This window comes from Rhincodon typus, chromosome 2 (genome assembly GCF_021869965.1).
Source record: "Rhincodon typus isolate 14 chromosome 2, sRhiTyp1.1, whole genome shotgun sequence".
NCBI classification, from domain to species: Eukaryota; Metazoa; Chordata; class Chondrichthyes; order Orectolobiformes; family Rhincodontidae; genus Rhincodon; species Rhincodon typus.
In genome coordinates this window covers 3,397,532-3,417,578 of record NC_063333.1, presented here as the reverse complement: position 1 = coordinate 3,417,578, position 20,047 = coordinate 3,397,532, and the positions used below count along the sequence as shown (strand labels likewise).

Here is a 20,047-nt window from a genome sequence, read left to right as displayed (position 1 = left end):
CCTCCAGCTCCACACCGTGTTACCTCCGACTAACCCTATCACGTGAGCCGGGTTTCCTGCGGACGCGTCGACGTGTGACGTCGGCATGCAGTTGCTAGGAGGGAGGAGACAATTCAAGGATACCTAGGACGAGAGTCTGTCAGGGAACATGGCGAGGGAGGCACTGCTGAGGGTAAGACGAGTCGTTGAACAAAATCTGTAGCTCTTATTTTTTGAATGGAGTTTGGTTGTCAGGGAGATTTAAGGGGCATAAAAGCTCCAGCGCTTCCTACGTTGTTTACGCATGGCAGCAGCTCAGTGCAGGCTGGGATCTGGCGGTACTAAGTCACGATGTGGGCAGTGGTAGGGGCACGATGTAGTGGAAGTACCCTGCTCAGGCAGCCCTCTGACTGTAACTGGGAAGTTGGAAAGGCTGCTTTCTCCTGTTTTGAAATGTACTTTGACATTTTGTTGTGTTTTTTTTTTTGTTTCTACAATAATTCATATGATTGAAATATTTGGGCCGTGAGTTTTCTGTGTCATTGTTTGCACTGTGGCTCAGCTTTCCTGTTAGGTGACAATGAGCATGATTTTCACTCCCGTGACTCGGTGCAAAAAAGATCAGCTAAGTCCTGTGAAGTGCACAATTATATTCCTAAATGTTATCCTGCATCTTCTCCAACTGGCCACCTGCAATGTGTGTTCCAGCCAAGTGAGTGGCTCAGAAGAGAGAGAATTACCACGCCTGAGCTTTCTGTCATAAACAAAAACAGAAATTGCCGGGAAAACTCCGCAGATCTAGCAGTATCTGTGGAGAGAAAGTAGAGTTAATGTTTCGGGTCCAATGAGAGTTCTGAAGGGTCACTGGACCTGAAGTGTTAACTCTGCTTTCTCTCCACAGATATTGCCAGATCTGCTGAGTTTTTCCAGCAACGTCTGTTTTTGTTTCTGATTTCTAATTCTTTAATAAAAACCGAAAGAACTGCGAATGCTGTAAATCAGAAACACAGCCAGAAGTTGCTGGAAAAGTTCAGCAGGTCTGGCAGCATCTGTGAAGAGAAAGCAGTGTTAACGTTTCAGGTCTGGTGATCCTTCCTCAGATCTGCAGGGTTTTTTCTCTTTTTTTTGAGCTTTTTCTAGTTTACATTTTCATGCATGTTTCAGGTGGAAGTCTTGTAGTAGTCACCTGCTTGTCCATGGTGGATAGAGAGCAAGTACCAACTGTGTATTCTATCCACCTTGTCCGTGCCCCTCAATTTTATGCACCTCAGACTTTGCAGGCAGTAATGTATTTGGAAGTCTCCTCTGAGTTAAACGGTTGTAAATTGACACCCCATTTTAGAGAAAAATGTGCATAAAGCAATGCAACACTTAAGTGTTGGACTTAGGAACCACTATATTATTGCATAAGACATGACAGCATAAGTGGGCCGTTTCGCCCATTGAGTCTGTATTGCCACTCGGTATGATCATGATTAGTTTGATTATCCTCAACTCAACTTTCTTGTATTTTTCCCATAACCCTTGATTCCTTTACTGATTAAAAATCTATCTCCGACTCCAATATACTTAATGACACAATCTTGACAGCTCTCTGTGGTAAAGAATTCCACAGATTCTCTATTTTCTAAGAGAATAAATTCGTCCTTGTTTCTGTGCGAACTGTGTGACTTCCTACTCTGAGATAATGCCCTCTAGTCTGAGACTGTCCCACAAAAGAAACCAAACTGTCCTGTCAAGCCCCCTAAGACTCTTAAATGGTTTGATAGTGTCTCCGGTCATTTTTCTAAATGCCAATGAGTACAAATCAAACCTACTCAACCTCTCCTCATAATTAAATCCTTCACAGTAATCCAGTTGTAGCAGTGAGTACTATCCACAAGATGCACTGAGGAAATTCACCAAAGATCTTTAGGCAGCTGATGATCACATCCTTCTAGATGGAAAAGGGCAGTAGATACATGGGATCTCCAGTACCACTTGCAAGTTTCCCTCCAAGATGATTGTCATTCTGACTTTGACCCTAAAGGAATGGTGATATATTTCATCAGGTCAAAATCCTGGCATTCCCTCCTTAATCGCATTGTGGGTAAACCCACAGCAGTGGTTAGCACTGCTGCCTCACAGCGCCAGGGACCCAGGTTCAATTCCACCCTCGGGCGACTGTCTGCGTGGAGTTTGCACATTCTCCCCGTGTCTGCGTGGGTTTCCTCCAGGTACTCCGGTTTCCTCCCACAGTCCAACGCTGTGCAGGTTAGGTGGATTGGTCGTGCTAAATTGCCCGTAGTGTTCAGGGGTCTGTAGATTAGGTGGGTTATAGGGGGATGGGTCTGGGTGGGATGCTCCAAGGGTCAGTGTGGACTTGTTGGGCCGAAGGGCCTGTTTCCACACTGTAGGGATTCTGTGTGGACTACAGTGGTTCAAGGGCAACTAGGGAAGGGCAGTGCATACTGGCCGGCTGTGATGCCACTCCACAAATGTCTTAAAACAAAAGACCATAAGAGTTAAGTGAGCATTATTCAACCTCAAGTCTATATTGCCTAGTAGTTGGTACTGCCCAAGTCATGCTATGTGTCCAGCATCTCATTGGCTTCGTATTTTCTGATGGCAATTAGGGAGGTAAATGTCATGGAGATGGTAAGGACTGCAGATGCTGGAAGCTAGAGTCGATAAATGTGGAGCTGGAAAAGCACCGCTGGTCAGACAGCATCCAAGGAGCAGGACAGTCAACATTTCAGTCCGAAACCTACGCAAATGTCATGTTGGCTTGTATTGCAGAAGGCTTGGAATACAGGAATAAAGAAGTCTTGCTGAAAATGTACAGTGTTTTGGTGAAGCCAAATCTGAATTACTGTTTGTATTTTTGGTCTACAAATTTAAAAGTACAGCAAATGTTTTATTAACCTGCACCTATGGGACCAACAGTAGATCAAGAGGTCCACATAATCAATGTAAAAACACACACTAAGTATTAGAAATGTAATGCAGAGGCTATACACATCACTTAAACATTATTTACAGCATAAATCTCTTAATAATGCAATTTGCTTTAACTTACCAGCAGAGTCTTCTCACTCACTCCCTTGACTGACTAGTTGGACATAACAGCGATCATGATAATACAGTAAATCTCTGGTATTTGAGAGAGATTTTTGCCACTTTATAAAAAGTGCCGGTTCATAAGGTGCTGGTTAAAACAAAGTTTACTGTATATACTTGGAGACAAGACTGCAAAAGTTCCCTGAATTGGCTGTATGATGAGAGTCTGAGTAAATTGGGCTTATAATGTCTGAAGTTTAGAAGAATGAGAGGTAGTCTCATTGTGATGAACGTAATTCTGAAGGCGCTTGAAAGGGTAGATGCTGAGGGATTGTTCCGTTGGTCGGGGAATCTAAAACATGAGTGTACGGTTTTAGGATGAGGGGCCAATTGTTTAAAACTGAGATGAGACATTATTTCACTCGGTAGGATGTGTGAATATTTGAAATTCTCTACTCTGGAGGGTTGTAGATGCTATGTTGTTGAATATATTCAAGGCTGACGAAGACCAGTTTTTTTTTTTATTATTCATTCATGGGATGAGGGTGTCACTGGCTAGGCCAGCAATTATTGCCAATCCCTAATTGCCCAGAAGACAGATGGGAGTCAACCACATTGTTGTGGGCCTAGAGTCACATGTAGGCCAGATCAAGTAAGGATGGCAGTTTCCTTCCCTAAAGGACATTAGTGAATCAGATGGATTTTTTTTGACAATTGGCAATGGATTCCTGGTCATCGATCTCAGATTGTTAAAAATATTGAATTCAAATTCCACTATCTGCCACGACAGGATTCGAACCCAGGTCCCCACAACATTACCTGGGTCTCTGGATTAATAAAAACCGAAAGAACTGTGGATGCTATAAATTGCGAACAAAAACAGAAGTTGCTGGAAAAGCTCAGCAGGTCTGGCAGCATCTGTGAAGAAAAAGCAGAGTTAACGTTTCGGGTCCGCTGACCCTTCCTCATAGCCTTTCCAGCAACTTCTGTTTTTGCTTTTGGATTAGTAGTCTAGCAATAGTACCACGTGGCCATCGCCTCCCCTAAACCTGGATTAACACTGGAGTCGGACTTTATTTTTGCACACTCAGGGAATCGAGGCTTAAACTCCCATATCCCAAGATCAGCTATGATCATGTTAAAAGACAACAGGTTTGACACTAAGCACAATACAGGATTAAGTATGCAAATGTGGGTACTTGTCGTAGTGTCTTAGTTACACAGCATGGAAACAGACCCTTTGGTCAAATTCGTCTACACCCACCAGACATCCCAATCTGATCGAGTCCTATTTGCCAACATTTGGCCCATATTCCTCTGAGACCAGCCTCTACCACTTCCTCTGGCAGCTTGATCCATACACGCAACACCCTGTGTGTGAAAAGGTCAACCCTCAGGTCCCTTTCAAATCTTTACCTTCTGACCTTAAACCTATGCCCTCTAGCTTTGGACTCCCCTACCTTGGGAAAAAGACCTTGGCTATTCACCTTATCCATGTCCCTCATGATTTTATAAACCTCTATAGATCACCCTCAGCCTCCAACGCTCCAGGGAAAATAGTCCTAGCCTGTTCAACCTCTCACAATGGCTCAAACCCTCCAATCCCAAAAGCATCCTTGTAAATCTTCTCTGAACTCTTTCAAGTTTAACAACATCTTTCCTATAGCAAGGATATCAGAAATGAACACAGTTCTAATAGTGGCCTCACCTAGGTCCTGTACAGGTGCAGCATGACATCCAACTCCCGTACTCGAAGCACCATGATCAAGATATGGTAATAGTCATGAGTTAGAAATCATGTTAGCAATGTTAACCTAAATACAGAGTTCATAGATGCTTTCAAGAGAGTTTCTTGGAGCAGCATATTCTGGAACCAACTAGAAAGCAGGTTATATCACACATGTATAACACAGTGTGGAGCTGGAGGAACACAGCAGGTCAGGCAGCAGCAGAGGAGCAGGAAAGCTGACGTTTCGGTTTGGGACCCTTCTTCAGAAATGGGGGAGGGGGAAGGGAGCTCTGAAATAAATAGAGAGAGGAGGGGTGGGCCTGGGGATGGTAGGTGGGATGGTGATAGGTGAGTGCAGGTAGGCAGTAGTGGGGATTGATCAGTGAGGTGGGAGGAGTGGACAGGTGGGAGAGAAGACAGGCAGGTTGTGTCAGGTCAAGGAGGTGGGGATGAGAGGGAAGGTTGGTCATGGGATGGGGCCAGGGGTAGGGAGATTTTGAAACTGGAGGAGGCCCAGGATGGACATGTCACCCAGGGAGTGGGAGGGGGAGTTGAAGTGGTTCGCGACTGGAAGGTGTTGTTGCCTGTCGTGAACAGAGCGCAGGTGCTCCACAAAGCAGTCTCCGAGCCTCTGCTCGGTCTCATCATTGGCCTCCCCCATTTCTGAATAAGGGTCCTGACCTGAAACGTCAGCTTTCCTGCTCCTCTGATGCTGCCTGACCTGCTGTGTTCACCCAGCTCCACACTGTGTTATCTCTGACTCCAACTTCAGCAGTTCTTACTATCTCTATATTAGACATGTATTGTTTAATGTGATGAAATGATTAATCAATCCTAATTTAAAGGTAAAGTGACCATAACGTTTTTTAGAAATTCATTCATGGGATGTGGGTGTCAGTGGCTGGCAAGCAATTACTGCCCATCCCTAGTTGTCCTTGAGAAGGTGGTAGCTAGTTATCTTCTTGAACCACTGTAGTCCATGTGGCTTAGGTAGACCTGCAAAGCCGTTGTGGAGGGAATTGCAGTATTTTGTTCCAGGATTATTTAAGGAATGGCAATATATTTCCAAGTCAGGATGTTGAGTGGCTTGGAGGGGAACTTCCAGATGGTGGAATTCCCATGTATCTGCTGCCCTTCTCATTATGGATGAAAATAATTGAGAGTTTGGAAGGTGCTGTCTGAGTATCCTTGGTGAATTTCTGCAGTGCACCTTGTAGATAGTAGTAGCATTGTATACTCAGCAACAGTGGTGGATGGAGTGGATGTTTGTGGATAAGGTGCTAATCAAGGGGGCTGCTTTGTCCTGGATGGTGTCAAGCTTCTTGAGTGTTGTTGGAGCTGCATTCGTCTAGGTAAGTGGGGATTCCATTACACTCTTGATTTGTGCCTTGTAGATCGTAGGCAGGTTGTGGTGAATCAGGAAGTGAGTTACCCCCTGCAGGATTCTTAATTTCGGAGCTGCTCTTGCAGCCATTTTATTTCTATGGCTGGTTCAGATTAGTTTCTGGTCAGTAGTAACCCTCATGATGTTGATAGTGGTTCAACATGATTTGAATTTTATCTTTAATTTGAAAGGAAAAACACCAATAAATAGAGGCAACTATGTGGGCATGAAAGCTGAGCTAATTGGAGTGAATTGGCAAACTAGGCTAGGGGAACTGTCAATAGAGATGATGTGGTGGACATTATTAAGGAGATCTTTCAGAATATTCAGAATAAGTATATTACTACTGTAAAGAAAAGAACCTAGAGGTAATACCTATCATTGATAGCGTCATTTAAGATGTATCTAGACAGATACATGAATGGGCAGGGAGCAGAGGGATACAGATCCTTGGAAAATAGGGGACAGGTTTAAATAGAGGATCTGGATCGGCGCAGGCTTGGAGGGCTGAAGGGCTTGTTCCTGTGCTGTAATTGTCTTTGTTCGTTAAATAAAGAAGTGAAGGAAGACATCCAAACTGAAAAAGTCAGAAGATCTGGGTTCAAGTCCCACCCTATCCATAAGTGTTTTGGAACGTTTCTTAACAGGTTGATAAGGAAGTATCTGTAATTGCGCAAATATGAATGGCAGGTCAGATGATTGAATAGAATGTAAAGAAGGCAGAAAGTTTCTGGGAGTAATTCAGGAGATGCAGCAAAAATTCATCCCTAGGAAAAAGATGCAAGGTACAGGGAGGATGAGGCAACCATGGCTGACTAAGGAAGTCAGGGATAGCATAAAAGCAAAAGAGAAAGCATATAATGTGGCGAAGGACAGTGAGAAACCAGAGGACTGGGAAGTTGACAAAGACCAACAGAGGGCAACAAAAAAAGAAATAAGGAGGGAGAAGATTAAATATGAGGGTAAGCTAGCAAGTAATATAAATGAAGACTGTAAGAGTTTCTTTAGGTATAGAAAGGGCAAAAGAGAGGCAAAAGTGGACATTGGACCACTGGAAAATGACGGTGGAGAGATAGTAGTGGGGAACAAGGAAATGGTTGAGGAACTGAATAATTACTTTGTGTCAGTCTTCACGGTGGAAGACATGTGTACTATCCCAAAAATTCAAGAGAGTCAGGGGGTAGAGCAGAGTATGGTGGCCATCACCAAGGAAAAGGTGCTAGTAAAACTGATTGGCCTGAAGGTTGACAAATTACCTGGACCAGATGGACTACACCCATAGAGTTCTAAAGGAGATAGCTGAAGAGATAGTGGAAGCGTTAGTGGTGATCTTTCAGGAATTGCTACAGTCAGGGAGGGTCCCAGAGGACTGGAAAATCGCTAACGTGACACCCCTGTTTAAAAAGGGAGTAAGGCAAAAGACTGAAAATTACAGACCGATTAGCCTAACCTCAGTCATTGGTAAGATTTTGGAGTCCATTGTAAAGGAGAGATTTCTGAATATTTGGAAGTGTATTGTAAAATAGGTCAAAGTCAGCGTGGTTTCATCAAGGGGAAGTCATGCCTGACAAATCTGCTAGAATTCTTTGAGGAAGTAACGAGCAGGGTGACCAAGTTGAGCGAATTGATGTCATCCATCTGGACTTCAGGAAGGCCTTTGATAAGGTGCTACACAGGAGGCTGCTGACTCATGGTGTTAGAGGCAAGGTGCTAGCATGGATAGAAGATTGGCTGTCTGGCAGAGAGTGGAGATAAAGGGGTCTTTATCAGGATGGCAGCTGGTGACAAGTGGTGTTTTTTCCGCAAGAGTCAATGTTGGGACCACAACTTTTCACTTTATACATTAATGATCTAGATGAAGGAACTGTGGGCATTCTGGCTAAGTTTGCAGACAATACAAAGATAGGTGGAGGGACAAGTACTATTGACGAGGTGGGGAGGCTGCAGAAGGATTTGGACAGGTTAGGAGAGTGGGCAAAGAAGTGGCCGTTGGAGTACAATGTGGGAAAGTGTGAGGTCATGCACTTTGGTAAGAAGAATAAAAGCATGGACTGTTTTCTAAATGGGGAGAAAATTCAGAAGTCTGAAGTGCAAAGATACTTGGGAGTTCTAGTCCAGGATTCTCTCAAGGTAAACTTGCAGGTTGAGTCAGTAGTCAGGAAGGCAAATGCAATGTTGGCATTTATTTTGAGAGGAATTGTATATAAAAGCAGGGATGCACTACTGAGGCTTTATAAGGCTCTGGTCAGGCCACATTTGGAGTATTGTGTGCAGTTTTGGGCCCCATATCTCAGGAAGGATGTACTGGCCCTGGAGCGGGTTCAGAGGAGGTTCACAAGAATGTTCCCAGGAATGAAAAGCATAACATATGAGGAACGTTTGAGGACTCTGGGTCTATACTCGATGGTGATTAGAAGGATGAGGGGGGATCTAATTGAAGCTTACAGAATACTGAATGGCGTGGACAGAGTGGATGTTGGGAAGATGCTTCCATTGGTAGAAGACTTTAGGACCTGAGGGCACAGCCTTAGAGTAAAGGGAAGACCTTTTAGAACAGAGATAAGGAGAAACTTCTTCAGCCAGAGAGTGGTGAATCTATGGAATTCACTGCCACAGAAGGCTGTCGAGGCCATGTCATTGAGTACATTTAAGACTAAGATAGATAAGTTCTTGATAATCAAGGGTTACGGGGAGAAAGCGGGAGAATGGAGTTGAGGAATTTATCAGCCATGATTGAATGGTGGAGCAGACTGGATGGGCTGGATGGGCCGAATGGCCTAATTTCTGCTCCTATGTCTTATGGTCTTATGTCTTAAGATGACTAAAAAGATTAATCAGGAGGGAGAAATTAAATGAGAGGAAACTAACTAGAATTTTAAAAAATGATTATAAGAATTTCTGCAGGTATTTGAAAGTGAACAAAAGCAAGGTGAGTGTTGGTCGTCTTGAGTGAAATGACAATTTAATAGTTGATATTAAGGAAATGGCAGGTTAAATAAATATTTTGATTCTGTCTTCCATGTACAGGATACAAAAAAAAATTCCCTTTATAGCTATCAAGCAGGAGGTAGATGGTAAAGAGGAACATGGTGAAAATTACAATCACTAGGGGAACAATTCTGAGCAAACTGTAGGCTGATATGTCTCTAGATGCTGATGGACTTTATTCTGGGGTCTGAAACCAGGTAGATCTAAGGAGTTAGCAGATACATTGCTGATGATTTTTCAGAATTTGCCAGATTGTAGATAAGTTCCATCAGACTAGACACTAGGAAATATGACCGTTCTATTGAAGAAGGTGGAAGATGCGGAAAAATGAGTGCTATATGCCTGCTGGCTTGATGTCTGTTATTATAATTGATCATTAAGGAAATTGCAGCTAGTTTCTTTTTAAAACCTTCTGCTCATCAGAAAGAGCATGGTTTTGTGAAAGGGAACCAAGTTTAACCTATTTTTTGGAGTTCTTTGAAGGAGTAACATACACTGGATATAGGAGACACTGTAGAAGTAGTGTATTTGGATGTCCCGAAGGCATTTGCAAATGCCTATGAGATAATTGAGCAAAACCCACACCCCATTTTAAAAAAAAACAAATTTGCAGATTGAATATGCTGTTTGAGGTCAGGTAATCTTAAGATAAAACCATGAAAATGGATAATAGGCATGCAAATTAAATACCGAAATGGTGGACTGAGAGTAGCGTGTATCTTACAGCTACTCCTGAGATTCAGGCTTATTTCTAGATTTAGAGTCATAGAGTAATACAGCATGGAAACAGGTGCTTTGGCCCAAACTGATCCATGGTGCCCACTCAGCTAGTTCCAATTGCCCACATTTGGTCCATATCCCTCTAAACCTTTCTTATCCATGTACCTATCCAAATGTTTTTTAAATGTTGCTATTGTACCTGCCTCAACCACTTTCTCTGACAGCCCATTCCATATATGCCCCACTCTCTGCGTGAAGAAGTTGCCCCTCAGGTCCTTCTTAAATCTTCCCCCTCTCACCTTAAACCTATGCCCTCTAGTTTTCAATTCCCCATCTCTGGGAAGAAGATTGTAAGCGTCCATCCTATCTATGCCCCTCATGCTTTTATACACCTCAATAAGGTCACCCCTCATTCTCCTATGTTCCGAGGAATAAAGACCTATCCTGGCCAACCTGTCTCTGTAAATCAGGCCTACTAGTCCTGTCAACGTCCTTGTAAATCATCTTGGCTCACGTTTCAGTTTAACTGTTTCTTTCCTATAACAGGGTGACCAAAACTATACACAATACTCCAAGTGCAGCCTTACTAATGACTTATATAACTGTATCATAACATCTGAATGTCTATGCTCACTGCCTCGACTGATGAAGGCCAGCATGCTAAATACCTTCTTCATGAGCCTTTCTACCTGCGAAGCCAAAGACACACCTTGGTTTGACTTTCCAAAATGCAACACCTCACACTTATCTGTTTTGAATTGCATTTGCAAATCCTCAACCCACTTCCCCATCTGATCAAGACCCCTCTGTAATTTTTGATAACCTTCTTTGCTATCAACGATACCTCTTAATTTTGTATCATCTGCAAACTTACTAACCACTTGTACATTCACATCCATATCATTTATGTAAATAACAAATAATAAAGGTCCCAGCAATGACCCCTGTGGCACACGACTAGTCACAGGCCTCCAGTCCAAGAAGTAACCTTCAACCATCACCCTCTGCTTCCTACTGTTGGGCTAATTTTGAATCCAATTAGCTAGCTCTCCTTGGATCCCATTTGACCTAACCTTCATGACTAGCCTGCTGTGCCGGACCTTATCAAAGGACTTACTAAAGTCCATATAGATAACTTCCACTGAGCTACCCTCATCTATGTTCTTGGTTACCACTTCGAAAAACTCTAAAAGATTTGTCAGACATGACTTCCCGCACACAAATCCATGTTGACTCTCTCTAATCAGACCTTAACTATCCAAATAAAAACTGAAAGAACTGCGGATGCTGTAAATCGGGAACAAAAACAAAGTTGCTGGAAAAGCCCAGCAGGTCTGGCAGCATCTGTGAAGGAAAAATCAGAGTTAATGTTTCAGGTCCGGTGACCCTTCCTCAGAACTATCCAAATGTTGGTTGATCCTGTTCCTCAGTATCCGCTCCAATAACTTGCCTACCACTGATGTCAGGCTCAATAGCCTGTAGTTCCCTGGCTTGCCATTGCTACCTTTCTTAAGCAATGGAACAACATTAGCCACCCTCCAGAACTTCACCAGTGGCTAAAAATGAAGCAAAAATCTCTGCAAGGGCCTCTGCTATTCTTCCCTAGCCTCCCACAACACCCGAGGATGGACTTGATCAGGCCCACGGGTTTTATCCACCTTAATGCACTTTAAGGCTACAAACACCTCCTCTGTGGTAATGTGTATGCATTCCAAAACATCCCCACTTGTTTCCCTCGTTTCAATAGCATCCATGATTCTCTCCTCAGTAAACACAGAAGAAATATTCATTAAAAATCTCCCCCATCTCCTGTGCTTCTACACATAGACAGCCATGCTGATTTTTAAGGGACCTATTCCCTCCCTAGCCACCCGTTTAATATAGCTACAAAACCTCTTGGTATTATCTTTAACCTTATCTGCCAGATCAATCTCATACCCTGTTTTTGCTTTTCTGATTTCCCTTCTGAGTGTACTCCTACACTTTTTATAGTCATCTAGGGATTCACTTGTGCCCGATAGCTTAAACCCAGTGTACGCCTTCTTCTTTTTCCTGACCAGAGCCTCAACATCCCTCATCAGCCAGCAATCCCTGAAGCTGCCAGCTTTTCCCTTCACCCTAACAGCGACATATTATCCCTGGACTCTTTATCATACTTTTAAAAGCCTCCCATTTGCCAGTTGTTCCTTTTCCTTCAAACATACTCACCCAGTCGACCTCTGCTAGATCCTGCCTAATGACCCCAAAATTGGTTCTGCTCCAGTTTAGCACCTTAACCTGTGGACCTGTCCTATCTTTTTCCATAAACTATGGTAAAACTAAAAGAGTTATGGTCACTGGACTGAAAGTGCTGTCTGACTGACACTTCAGTCACGTGCCCGACCTCTTCCTAAGAGGAGGTCCAGTGTTGCACAGTCCCAAGTAAGGCCCATCTGGACCTTGTACATTCTGGGTGGCCCAGTCAATACAGAGGAAATTAAAATCTCCAACCAATACTACTCTATTATCCGTACAGATATCTGCAATCTGTCTACACATCTCCTCCCCTAGTATCCACTGGTCATTTGGGGGTCTGTAATACAGTCCCAACAGAGTGATCATCCCCATCTTGTTTGTAAGTTCTAACCATATGGCCTCATTTGATGACTCCTTAAGAATATGCTCTCTAAGCACTGTTGTAATGTCATCCCTTCTCAAAAGGGCAAATCCCACCCCCGTTCTCACTTGCTTGTACTTCTGCTATGCTTGTAGCTTCTGTATCCTGGAACACTGAGCTGCCCTTATGTCAACCATGTTTCCGTTATGGCTATAATTTCCCAATCCGTGCTCTGAGCTTATCTGCCTTGCCAGTCAGGCCTCGTATGTTGAAATAAATGGACTTTAAACCAGAAATCTTTTCCATCCCTTTACTGTGTTCGTAGCTATCCTGAATAGAAAACTTGCTCTTGATGGCTAATGTATTTTCCCCTAACTTTTCAATGGCTCCTCTCTTATTCAGAGTCCCACCCCCATGCCAAACTAGTTTAAACCCTCCTGGGTAACACTAGCAAATCTCCCTGTGAGGATATTGGACCCCCTCAGGTTCAAGTGCAACCTGTCCACACCTTGTTGCCAGGTTCTCTCTGACCTGCTGTACACTGTGATGACTATGGCGATGTCTCCCAGAATTCCGCAGTGATGACTCTAAGCTGCCCTCTGATTTGCTGAAAAATTCTTGTAAATTTCTTACAGTTAGTACATTTCAGTAGTATAAGATTTTTTTTTGACTCATTTTTGATTATAGGTACATGAATAAGAAATGTTTTGACGGACGTGGACAAAGAACAGGCAGGTGGGACTAGTTTAATTTGGGATTATGGTCGGCATGGACTGGTTGGACTGAAGGCTGTGTTTTTGTGCTGTATGACTATAAAAGAGGAACTCAGAGTATAGTGTGTAACATAGTAGTTTGGACTGAAGATCGACTGGTTGGCTAAAAATTGTACACGCACATAATTGGATCTTTCTCTGATTGGCAGAATGTGATGAGGTGAGCACTACAGGGGTCCGTTCTGAGTCCTTAGCTTCCTCTGATAATTTATATAACACTTATAAGCGTACGTATAATACTTTCTGCCAGATGGCAACAGAGTAGGATCCTCCACATGGAGCTCCTTTGTGTCGCCAGTTCCTTTTCCTTTTTCTTCTGTTATTTCCTTTCCTTTCTCTTTACTGCAGCAACCCCTCCCCCACCCCCTCATCCCGACTTTAACTTCTTAAACTTACCCAGAGGGAATGGAGAATGGAGGAAGCAAGTCTGAGCCTGGGAGATGAGCCCTGGAGGCAAGTCGAGGCTGGAGCGTGGCTTGGTGGTCAGCCTGAACCCAGGCCAACCTGGGAGATAATACCTGGAGTCAAGTGGCGGGCCAGAACCCGGTGCAGGAGGCAGACCATGCTGGCTTTGTAGGCGAGTCCCGGAGAAAAATCGAGCGCTGGAGCCCAGTACAGGAGGCCAGTCCCAGAGGCGAGTTACGGGCTGGAACAAGGCGCGGGAAGCAGTCTGAGTCCGTGGCAGCCTGGGAGATGAGTCACAGGCCAGAACCCAGTGCAGGAGGCAGTCCGAGTCCAGGCCAGCCTAGGGAGATGAGTCCTGGTGGCAGGTCCTGGGCCAGAGGCCAGTGCGAGGTGGCAGCGAGGCCTTGAGTCCTTAAGCCTGGTGGGCAGGGACTCAATGATAAGAACTGTATTTTGAACACTTTTTAAACGTACTTTTATTCTTATTCCAGACTTTGAGTAATTCGAGTACTTTTTAAACTTTGTATTCCTATGCTAGGCTATTCTTTTCACTCTTTCTATTCTGTAACAAAGTATCTATACCTACATTTCCTATACCTAAGATGGCACCAAAGTGGCGACATTACAAACTTAGTTCTGAGGAAGGGTCACCAGACCCATCAGGTTAACTCTGATTTTGTTTTCTTCACAGGTGCTGCCAGACCTGCTGAGCTTTTCCAGAAACTTCTGTTTTTGTTCCTGATTTACGGTATCTACAGTTCTTTTCGGTTTTTACAAACTTTTTCACTGCGCTCGTTCAAGTGGACATGACAATAAAGGCTATTCTAAAAAGGGGAGCAAAGGCATAGTGGCTAAATTTGCAGGTGACCCGATAAGTAGGAGAGTATACTGTGAAGAGGACATGAGATTGCGGACAGGTACTGATAGGTTTAGTGACTGAGAATGCAAAAAATTGGCATGAGTAGATTGTGTGAATGTGTCAAGTTGTTTACTTTGGTAACAAGAGTAAAAAAAAACCTATTATTTAAATGGTGACACTCGCAGGACTTTGGAATGCAGAGAAGTCTACATGTGTTAGTGCAAGGGTCAAAAAGTTAGTATGTCAATTCAGTAAGTGATAAAAACCAATGAAATGCTATCCTATTTATCAGGGAGCAGAGTTGGCAATCCTGGAACACAGATATTTAGCATGCAATTGAGCAAAGCGGGGGAAAAAAAAATCAGAATGATGTGACAGGATATAGACGGTGTAGAGGCAAAAGGGTTTTAGTTTAGAAAGGTGTCATGTGTCAGTGCAGGCTTGGTGGGTCAAAGGGCCTGTTCTTGTGCTGTACTGTTCTTTGAATGTGGTGAGCTGATTGGCTGGTAAGGGAACTACCTTTAGAGGCTATCCCGAAATCTCAATTATTTTTAAGAAGTGTAAAATTACTCAGGGGTAACTTGGAAAATTAACTGAGAAAACACCACATGTAAGTAACAGTCAGAGAATAAGCAAAGGAGTCTACAAGTAAGGGGCATTTGTTTTAGAATAAGTAATTAGAAAAGTTAGCAAATTAGACTAAGTAAGTTTAAATCATAGCAGGTAAGGGCAGCCGAGAGGTATTTGTGACCTGTGGTATGTAGGAATCATGGAACCTACCAGCGTTCAAGATGACATGCAAGAAGAGCTCCTAACTGCAAAAAATTGAGCTTCAGGTTTCGAAGCTTGAGCTGTGGCTAGAGACACTGCGGCTCATCTGCTAAACTATACACAGATAGCAGGTTTAGAGAGGTGGTCACGCTGCTGGTGGTCAAACTACTGCTCAAGGGTTTTGAGGAAAGAAGGGAATGGGTGACTACCAGGCAGTCAAAGAGAAACATGCAGGTAGTGCTGGAGTCCCATGGGGTTCCACTCTCAGCTTGGTTTTCCATTTTGGAAGCTGATGAGGGTGCCGGTTCCTCAAGGGAGTGCAGACAGAGCCAGGTTCTGTATTACAGGTAAGAGAGATAAATTATGGGTGTGGATTGACATGTAGAATTGTGAAGTTGTTGCCATCACAGAGACATGGTTGAGGACGAGACTGGACTGGCAGCTCAGCATTCTGGTGTATGGGATCTTCAGGCAGGACAGGGAAGGGTGTAAAGAAAAGATGTTGTTGCATTATTAATTGAGGAGTCAGTTACTGCAGTGAGGAGGGACAATCCATTGAAAGAGTTGCCAAATAAGGGACTGTCAATGAATTTAGGAATAAAAGAGGGGTAATCACACTCAAGAGTACAGATGAGAATGGTGAAGCTGATGTAGTTTATATGGATGGAGCCAGGCATTTGACAAGGTCTCATATGGGAGAACATAGAACAGTACAGCACAGGAACAGGCCCTGGAGTTGGAGCTGGATCTACTTGGGATCATCCAGATGCTGTGTGCTTTATTGATAAGTTTCAGTGAGGTGGTCGCTCTTAAGGTGCAGGCAGAGAGTAGCTGGGTGACCACCAAGAAAGGCAAATGGAGTAGGCGGAGAGTGCAGGAATCCCCTGCGGCCATTTCCCTCAAACAAGTATACTGTTTTGGATCCTGTTGCGGGGGGTGCTGGGGGTTACCATTCAGGGGAAAGCAGCAGTAGCCAGGTCAGTGGCATTATGACTGGCTGTGGGGCATAGCAGGAAAAGGTAAAGGTAAACAGGACCTTTAGTGATAGGAGACTTGATAGTTAGGGGGACAGACAGGAGATTCTGTGGCCGCAAAAGGGAATCCAGGATGCTGTGTTGCTTCCTGGGTGCCAGCGTCCAGGATGACTTACAGCGGCTGCAGAACGTTCTCCAGGGAGAGGGTGAGCAACCAGAAGTCATTGTAGAAATAGGGATGAGGTCCTGTGGAGTGACTGTATAGAGCTAGGAAAAATGTTTGCAACCAGGACCTCGACAGTAAAGAATCGGTGCAGGGGGCAGGGATTCAGATTCCTGGATCATTGAGAACTTTTCTGGAGCAGAGGTGACTTGTTCAAGAGGGACGGGTTGCACCTGAACTAGAAGGGACCAATAGCCTGGTGGGCAGATTTGCTAGAGCTACAAGGGAGCGTTTAAACTAGATTGGCAGGGGGTTGAGATCCTTAGCAGCAGGGAGGCAAGTGCAAAGCTAGAAGGAGATACATTAATCAGAAATAGCAAATTGAAGAGACAGGTCAGGCTGGAACATGACAGGGAGTGAGGAAGGCCTGTTGGATTAAATTGCATCTATTTCAACACAGGAGGGCTGACAGGTAATGCCAATGAACTCAGGGCATGGATTGATACGTGGGATTGGGATATTGCAGCTGTTACAGAAACATGGCTAAGGGAAGGACAGGACTGGCAGTTTAATGTACCAGGGTACAGGTGATTTAGGCAGGACAGAGGTGGAGGAAAGACGGGAGGGGGAGTTGCAGTTTTGAAGGGGAGTATCACAGCAGTAGTCAGAGATGAAATAGCTGAGGGATCATCCAGTGAGGCTTTGTGGGTGGAGCTAAGAAATAAGGGCATGGTGGCATTAATGGGGTTGTACTGTAGGCCCCCAAATAGTCAATGGGAATTAGAGGAACAAAAAATGATGCAGGGAGACTGGGGAGACTTGCAGGAGCAGTAGGGCTGTCATAGTTGGGGGTTTTAATTTTCCTAAAAGACTGGGACTGCAAGAGTGTTAAGGACTTAGATGGGATGGAATTGGTTAACTGTGTTCAGGAAAACTTCCTCAAGCATTGTATAGAGGGCCCTACTTGGGAAGGGGCAAAACTCAATCTCCTCTTGGGAAATAGGGCAAGACCGGTGACTTAGGCAGGGGCAGTTGGGGACCAGTGACCGTAGCTGTATTAATTTTAAAATAGTTATGGAGAGGGACAAAACTAGTCCACAGGTTCATGTTTTAAACTGGGGAAAGGTGAATTTTGATGGAATTAGACTGGAGCTTGCAGGCAAAGGGACCTCCAGCAAGTGGAAGGCTTTAAATATGTGCCAGCTAGAGTTCAAGGTCTGTATGTTCCTGTGAGGGTGAAGGGCAAGGTTGACAGGAGTAGGGAACCCCGGATGATGAGATATTGAGGCTTTGACCAGAAAAAAGGAGGCATGGCTCAGGAACAGACAGCTGGGATCAAGAGAATCCCTGAAGGTATACAGGGGATACAGGATTTGACTGAACAAGGAAATCAGGAGGGCGAAAAGGGGGCAAAAAGTTAGTGGTGATATCTTGGGGACAGTCCATATCACAGTAGAGGAGGTGTTGGAAGTATTAGAATGCATGGAGGTGGAGAAATCTCCTGGTCCTGACCAGATATATCTAAGAACTGTGCAAGATACTAGAGAACAAATTACTGTGTCCCTGGCTGATATATTTGCATCATTGTGAGCCACAGGTGAGGTCCCAGAAGACTGGAGGGTAGCAAATGTTGTGCTGTTACTCAAGAAGGGCTGCAAAGAAAAACCTGGGAATTATATACCAGTAAACCTAACATCCGTGGAAAGTAAGCTACTTGAGAAGATTCTGAGTGATAAAATAAGCATTTGAAAAGACAAGATTTTTTTAGGAGCAGTCAGCATGGTTCTGTGTGTGGGAGAACGTGCCTCACAAATTTATTAGAGCTCTTTGAAGTGACCACGAAGGTTGATGAGGGCAGGGCGGTCAATGTAGTCTATATGCATTTCAGTAAGGCCTTTGATAAGGTTTCACATGGAAGGCTGCTCTGGAAGGTTAGTTCACGTGGAATCCAGGTAGAGCTGGCAAATTGGATACACAATTGGCTTGATGTTAGGAAGCAGAAAGTAGAGGGAGCAGCAGAGGGAGAGGCAACAGCGAGGACCAGGGGGCTGCTGGGAAGGTAAGTTTTCTCTCTTAAAGGGCTTACCTCGAGCGTCAGCGGCCTTCAGTTTTCAGCAGCAGAGGGAGAGGCGACAGCGAGGACCAGGGGGCTGCCGGGAATATATTTGGAGAACCCGTTTGGGGATTATCAAGCGCTAGGAACGAAATTAAGGAACAGGTCCTCGAGGGTCATAATCTCCGGATTACTGCCCGAGCCACGTGCAAATTGGCTTAGGGATAAGAAAATTAGGGAAGTAAACACGTGGCTAAGGGAGTGGTGTAGGAAAGAGGGGTTCCATTTCATGGGGCATTGGCATCTGTTTTGGATGGATCTGTACTGATGGGACGGTCTCTACCTGAACCGATCTGGAACCAGTGTTCTAGCGAACAGGATAAATAGGGTGGTCACTAGGACTTTAAACTAGTGAGTTGGGGGGGAAGGGAAAGGGAAAACGACAGGGAATATGATGGTAAATAAAAAGGTAAGCAACAGGTTAGCATGTGTGCAGGAGGGTTTAAGTTCAAGGCAGACTATGAAAGAAGCAAAAAGGAAGGATAACTCAGGAGATATTGTTAGAGATGTTGGAAGTCATGAGGGTAAGAAAGTTAGCACAAAGGCACTTTACCTGAATGCTCGTAGCATTCGTAACAAGGTTGATGAGTTAACGGCACAAATCATCGCGAATGAATATGGCTTGGTAGCCATTACGGAGACATGGTTACAGGATGGTCACGACTGGGAGTTAAATATCCAAGGGTATCAGACTATTCGGAAGGACAGACCGGAAGGTAGGGGAGATGGTGTAGTTCTGATATTCAAGGACGACGTCAGGGCGGTGCTGAGAGAGGATATCGGTTCTATGGAGAATGAGGTTGAATCCATTTGGGTGGAAATTAGAAATTCTAAGAGGAAAAAGTCACTGATAGGCGTAGTCTATAGGCCACCAAATAATAACATCACATTGGGGCGGGCAATAAACAAAGAAATAACTAATGCCTGTAAAAATGGTACGGCAATTATCTTGGGGGATTTTAATCTACATGTAGATTGGTCGAACCAGCTTGGTCAGGGTAGCCTTGAGGAGGAGTTCGTTGAGTGTATCCGTGATAGTTTTCTTGAATAGTATGTAATGGAACCTATGAGGGAGCAAGCGATCCTAGATCTGGTCCTGTGTAATGAGACAGGAATAATTAATGACCTCATAGTTAGGGATCCTCTTGGAAGGAGTGATCACAGTATGGTTGAATTTAGAATACAGATGGAGAGTGTAAAGATAAAATCCAATACCAGGGTCCTGTGCTTGAACAAGGGGAACTACAATAGAATGAGGGAGGACTTGGCTAAAGTAGACTGGAAGCAAAGATTTTACGGTGGGACAGTTGACGAGCAGTGGAGGACTTTCAAAGCAATTTTTCAAAGTGCTCAGCAAAAGTATATTCCAATGAAAAGGAAGGACTGTAAGAAAAGGGGTAATCTGCCATGGGTGTCTAAAGAAATAAGGGAGGCTATCAAATTGAAGGAGAAGGCATACAAAGTGGCCAAAAACAGCATGAAACTAAAAGATTGGGAAAACTTTAAACGTCAACAGAAAGCCACAAAAAGAGCTATAAAGAAAAGTAAGATAGA

General features: G+C 44.1%; 1 protein-coding gene across 2 annotated transcripts in view; it reads left to right on the top strand.

Moving 5' to 3' along the window:
- The window catches only part of adck5 (aarF domain containing kinase 5), a 75,916-nt gene that overhangs the window by 1,106 nt on the left and 54,763 nt on the right, over positions 1–20,047 (top strand). Inside the window, exon 1 of one of the 2 annotated variants that reach the window (XM_020512543.2) lies at positions 61–172. The exons of the other annotated variant lie outside the window; for it this stretch is intronic. Within the exon in view, the coding sequence (XP_020368132.1) occupies positions 149–172 (24 nt within the window). The 5' untranslated portion in view covers positions 61–148. Of the gene's footprint in view, positions 1–60; positions 173–20,047 lie in introns of those variants that run through there. 2 annotated transcript variants of the gene reach the window in all.